General features: G+C 35.8%; 1 protein-coding gene across 1 annotated transcript in view; it reads left to right on the top strand.

The window, feature by feature from the left end:
• The window catches only part of LOC106535011 (ribosomal RNA processing protein 1 homolog B), a gene marked incomplete at its 5' end in the record, with an annotated part of 7,683 nt that extends 5,834 nt beyond the window's left edge, over positions 1-1,849 (top strand). Inside the window, 1 exon segment of the mRNA XM_014031860.1 lies at positions 1,356-1,849. Coding sequence (XP_013887314.1) covers positions 1,356-1,540 — 185 coding nt within the window.
• Positions 1,850-6,457: the final 4,608 nt, after the last annotated feature.

Raw genomic sequence — 6,457 nt, forward strand, 5'->3', positions numbered from 1 at the left:
ACATCACATGGCCATGGTTCACAGGTGACTGATACTCACATCACATGGCTATCGTTCACCTTAATTAATACCTATTGTTAACAGAGGGTGTGCCCGACCGTGCTCCATGGGTAAAAGCCTGGCCGTTGGCGCTCGCCAACGTGCCCCACCTCCCTGCCTGGCTCCAGAGTGGGTCCTCAGTGACCAGCGTCTGGGCAAGGGAACTTTAAATCCAATGTTAGCACTCATCATTAGGGGTCTTCGGGCTACACTTTGTTTGATCCTTCACATAAGACCTGTTTGCCTTAGGTGACACTCAAACCTCTCCACCACGATAAGGTGGCAGCCCAGGGAGAGGTCATTAGGGGTCTGTGGGATGCACTTTTTACTAGGTGAGAGATCAGACAAAGAGGGGTTTTTTTTCTTGGTCAAATAAAATTTTGAAAAATGCAAATTACTCCATAATCACCGGGAGCTTCTTCGCAATTTCTCAGATCAGTTTTGTGCCCAGCCTGTCAGTTTAGGTGGAYGGCCATGTAGGTTTGTAGTTCTGTTATACTCAATCTGTTTACACATGATGGACTGAACAGAGCTCCAATAGATGTTTCAAACTTTTGATATTTCTTTATATCATGCTACTGCTTTCTCAAAAACTTTATCCTTAAACTATCTGSTGTGTTCCTTGGTTTTCATGATGCTGTTTAATCGCTTATGTTTTGTAATAAAGCCCTGAGGCTTTCACCAAACAGCTGGATTTATACCTAAAATAAATTAAATGCAGTGTCTGAAAGCAATTAGGTGCGCTGAATTTTACTCAAGGGAATCAGAAGAAAGTGAGATGAATTTAAATAAACGTCACACTTCAGCTTTTAATTTGTAAAAAAAAAATTAAAATACACAAAATAAATGATATGATACATAATTTAAAAATGCATATTTTCTTTCCACTTTTTTACTTGGTGTTGGCCTATCATAAAATCTCAGGTAAATACTTCAAAGTTTGTAGTTGAAACAGGATATACACACGTGGACAAAATTGTCGTTACCCTTGTTTAAAGAAAGAAAAACCTACAATGGTCACAGAAATAACTTGAATCTGACAAACGTAATAATAAGTAAGAATTCAATGAAAATAAACAAATGAAGGTCAGACACTTCTACAGAATTTTAAAAGTATAATTGTGTTAGACTTTTTTAAGACACTATAAGCAGAGGCTATCCTGTTTATTAGAAAGATGAAGAATTAGCTGATCAGTGACAGGATATAGCTGTTTTATAGATCCAACAATACAAACGTTTAATTAAAGAAATGTAGTAGTAGAAACAAAGTAAAGACTTGTTTCCATTAAAACTGACTTGTTCTGTGTGTCATGCAGAGTTTAAGAAGACCGACCGCAGTTTACTGCTGAGTCCAGATGGGTCGTCACGAGTGCCTTTTGACCCACAGCAGAAGCCAAAGTTTGGGGTCCTAAAGTCTTCACCCACCCCCCGCAAGAAGACCTTCTCCAGTACACCAACAAAGAAAGTTCAAAAAAGACCCAAGGCAGCAGACTTTTTCTAATTTGTTTTGACAAACTGTAATTACATTAATGTGATTTTTGAACTAAAGAAATATTTTAAGTTTTATCTGATATCACTTGCTTTGTTTTGGCTATACAAACATTTAAGAAAGTGATCCAGTTTAGCTTTCCTGGCTTTTTATGTTAAAGAATATGTTTGTTTAAAAATAGAAATGGATAACCTAGACTGTTTGGGAGTCTTTATATGAGGAATACCTGCCACTAATAATAAAACAGTTGGTTGACAGCCTAAAAAGAAACATCACATTTATCTTTTCTACTCTTCTTAATAAAAGACTGAAAAATTGAAATTCTGAAAATCAATTTATTCTTTGACTAACTTGGTTTTAGATTGATAAAACAGAACCATCTCAAAAATGCAGTTGGTTTGAATTAGTTAAATTTCACTTGTGGACTCTGTTTTTGATGATTTGATTACAGGTGGCCAGTTCTGGTAGGCAGGTGTTTCTCAAAGATGAAGCCTGTGTTTGGCTCTGCTGCTGTTGCTGTCTTTCATCTCATTTGTTGTTTTTGTTGTCAGCTCTAAGGTTATACATATACTGTTTGCACAGACCGTATGAGATGAGTGTGGCAGAGAAACTTGGTATGAACAGTAAATAATTTTGGTTTGGCAAATTATTTGTCGTGACAATCCTGGTCATTAAATCTTAAATCAGGCACCTTAAAATGCATTTAAAGCAGCAAAATAAACTGATTTGACAAATTAATTACGTGTGCTATCCACATGCTCAGTTCTGCTCATCCCACAAATGCATATTCCTTATAAATGTGGCACATTTTAAAATGGAAAAGGCTTTCCAATGGTATAAGATTTACTGCCAAGAAGCATTGTCACAACAAAGAGATAATTTACCAAACACAAATATACTAAGTAGCCTATATATCTCTGCCACAGTCGTCTCATACAAATATCCCTAATTTGTGTGCTAAGTTTATGTAGCTGAAACAGGTCGCCTGCATCCTAATTTTTTTTACATGAACATTTCAAATAAACAGTCATATGTTTAGAGAGGTCACCTAATGTCATTTTGGAAATTTTAACCTCTCACATTTACTCAATACTTTTAAGTACATTTTATATGAAATTTACTTTTGATACCTAAATACAGTAAATGTCAGACACTTCAAGACTTTAACTTAATATTGGGATCCCCGATTAGTTGTAACATTAGACTATTTAATGAACATATACTTTAACTGTAAAGTAAAGAGTAAAAATACTGTAGGATGTTCAGTTTTTATAATTTTTAAACTAAAAGTTTAAAAATATGTTACATGAATGGGGCCATTTTATTTACACACAAAGCATTCTGGGTAAATGATGACGTGGGTAGGTCATTGGTGCGAGGCTGCTAGCGAGCTATATCCACCCTGAAGGTTAATCTTGGACAATATCTGATGATCGACTCTTTTAAATGAAACCAGAGAGCGTTGACAGAGAGGAGAAGGTAGAAATGACTCAGCCTGGAACTGAAAATATGGATGGAGGACAACAGTTTAGCTTGTCGCGCTAGTGCCGAGCTAATGTATATAAAGTAATATAGCATCAGTGCTAGCACAAAGGCTAACAGGTTAAGCTGAGGTTCTTCTTCCATGAAGCAGCTCTGTTGTCCTCCATCCATATTTTCAGTTCCAGGCTGAGTCATTTCTACCTTTTCCTCTCTGTCAACGCTCTCTGGTTTCATTTAAAAGAGTCGATCATCAGATATTGTCCAAGATTAACCTTCAGGGTGGAAATAGCTCGCTAGCAGCCTCGCACCGAGGACCTATCCACGTCATCATTTACCCAGAATGCTTTGTGTGTAAATAAAATGGTTCCGTCCGTGTTAAAATATATTTTAAAAAATTTACAAAACTAAACATCCTACAGTATTTTTACAGTCTTTATTTTACAGTTAAAATAAATGTTTATTAAATAACGTTTAATGTTACAACTAATCATGGATCCCTTTTATGGTAAGTTATGTGTTCTTCCCCTCAAGTATCAGTTTGAGGTACTTACAGTCCGTTCCTGATGGTCATCACCACATCAGTTGACGTTGGACAAAACAGTGACCCACAGACTGAGCTGCAACCTGACTTCTCTTAGTTCCACTGAAGACCACAATGAACAAAATGTTCACTTTTATTCCCATCYTTCCTCAAATAAATTGTCAATTTGGCAGAATTATTATTTGTCTGAYCTACTGTAAATTCCAAAATAAAAGACTTACCAAGTAAACTAAACTTTCCAAATGTGTAAATCCTTATCATATGAGTCCAAACGCCAAGTTTTCTTCACTAAGTACTTTTAGTTAAACATAGTCATGTTTGGTTTCTACAGGAATGTCAATCTTGGCTAAAACTTGGTAAAAACATTTCTATGAATATCTAASTTAAAACTACAAGCAGTTGAAGATAAAACTATGGAAGTGAAAATAAAATTGGTTCAAATTTTTGGCAAGTCAGAGATTTCAAAATATTTGTGTTAAATAGGAGATAGAATGTGTTTTTGTTTTCGATATTTTATTTTCACTACTTTTATAGTGTTCTGTATGTTATATCCATGATTAAATGCAGAAAAATAAACTATTTTAAAGGTGACAGGTCTTTGTAATACTTGGTTTATAACTGCTTTATGTTCGACCCCTGTGCTGTTGGTCTTCATTAACTGTGGCCCCTGGAGCAGTTTAGTTCATAGCCCTGCTTTAGAACATGTATAATCAAAGTCTTCCATAAAAATATAGTTAATTCTTGTGTCCAAGACATTATTTTTGGTAAATCATTAAATGAATGTAACTTTAAATCAGGTTCAGATAGATACGATTAAAAAGACTTAATATTCTTTCCAAACTGCCATTTTAAWTTGGTGTGTTGATTAAATAAATCTTCTGCTAATGATTTTATTTCATTTTACATTTTGTTCCATGCCCTTCAGTGACTGTTGCAGATAGACACCAGGGCCTGTATTTAAAAAAACAAACAAACAGAACATGACCCATTTTTATGAAACTTCTTAAGAATGCTGTTAAGAATGGACTTAAGTGTAAAAAAAAAATCTTAGTTAAAAGCTGAGACAAAGTCAGTTATCAAGTGTCTCAGTTGTACTTTAAACAAAGTAATTCTCAGGTGTCAGGTGAGCTGGGAGCTGATCCTGGATGACGTCGTTAGAAAAAAAAACCCCTGAACAATCTCTGCCTCTGGTTTCATGTTCAAGAATATTGTAAATAAATGGCAAGATGAAACTGAAAATCCTAAGATAAGTTCACCTTCAACACACAAATGTTGAATGGTATACCACCACCACCACCCCGCGCACACAAACTTTCTTTTAATTTAATATTCACTAATTTAAGCTTAACTTTAAATTTAAATTTAACACATTCTGAATAACCTGGGACAGGGGCAACAAAGGAATGGGAAAGTTGAGGTGCTCAAAAAACACCTKTTGGGAGCTTTTAAAAACAGTTACGTCAATCAATTGTTCATAATTTTGTGTCATTTTTGTATCATAACACAGGCTTAAATTGCAGTTTGTTCGTCTTAAACAGATCATTTTCATATCGGCCCTCAACATTTAAAGAGACGGCTGACCAGACTGGAAATCAGCAGGCATTTAAAAAGTGATCCTGATAATATAATAAACATTATCAATGACCAGCTGTCTCCAAGGTCAGGCCTACTGGATGGTACACAAGGAAAACCTTAACTCTCCTTCTTCAACTCGTTCTCGTCTCGAAAAAAAAGGTTTTTGTTATTTCGAGATAATGACATGTAATGCCACTCCTGTGATTGTGTGTGTGTGTGTGTGTGTGTGTGTGTGTGTGTGTGTGTGTGTGTCAACCTGACAGATAAACAGGATAAAGAGGGACACATCAAAACAGCTTTGAAACGGATGAGCTGCCAACCCCTAATAAAGTCGGGGGGAGGTATATGGGGAGGGGGACCCCTGAAGGAAAAACAAACACAGATCTGGTCTGGGAGATCCCTGGTTCTCTGGATCACGTTAGCTTGAAGGATTTGGGACGGATGCTCTTAATGCTCCTTAATGCTAAAGGCCTGTTAGTTAATCTGTTAATGAGGAGAGGTGAAAGTGGTGAATCAAAGAAATAGCTGCAGAGAAGGAGGGGAGCCGTTTGGGTCGCAGAGGAATGTATTTAATTTACAGTCGTGTGACAGACAGACGGAGGGAGGAGAAAAGGAGCCGTGAGGAGCTGCACCTCCGAGCTGTTAACTCGCATACATGAACTTTTGCCACCGAGGTGTGATAGCCACATGTTTGAAGGGATAACCCCCCCACTCTGCACCCCGATTGTCCGGTCGAATTTGAAACTCACTCAATGGTGTCTGAAAACAGAAAAAAAGGCTCACCTCCCTGCAGCTGCTGCATTATGAACAGGAGCAGGAAAATGATTTCTGATGATCAAAAAACTTCCAAATCGGGGAAAAATGTATTTGTGTAACTAAAAAATTGCATTTTTTACTATTGCGCAGCCATGTCTTATTTATTTTTCAGCAGCTTAATTATAGAATGTTTAGCGTGACAAATCCTGGAATAAAAATATGTTTTAACATCAAAGAAGCAACCACAATTTAAAAAAAGGATAAGGAAAATGAAAAAAAGTAATTCATTCATAAACCTTTTTCCCAAGCAAATTATTAGATTACTTTAAAAAAAACAGTAGTATTTACTTTAGATTGAGGACTTTCAATTGAATCCTTAAGCTGAGACAATTCTTAAATATTTATGAGTTTGTCCCTGACTTTCTTTTTCTTTTTTTTATATAGACAAACATAAATCTGTTTTTGGCACCAGTGGTGAAAAAAATAAACAAAAAATCCACTCAAAAAGTAATTATCAAATATATAGTATTTTATTTTTAGTATATTTAGGTTTATTAACATAAATAATCTGTTTC

This window comes from Austrofundulus limnaeus, unplaced genomic scaffold, assembly GCF_001266775.1.
Source record: "Austrofundulus limnaeus strain Quisiro unplaced genomic scaffold, Austrofundulus_limnaeus-1.0 Scaffold1336, whole genome shotgun sequence".
In the NCBI taxonomy this organism is placed as follows: Eukaryota; Metazoa; Chordata; class Actinopteri; order Cyprinodontiformes; family Rivulidae; genus Austrofundulus; species Austrofundulus limnaeus.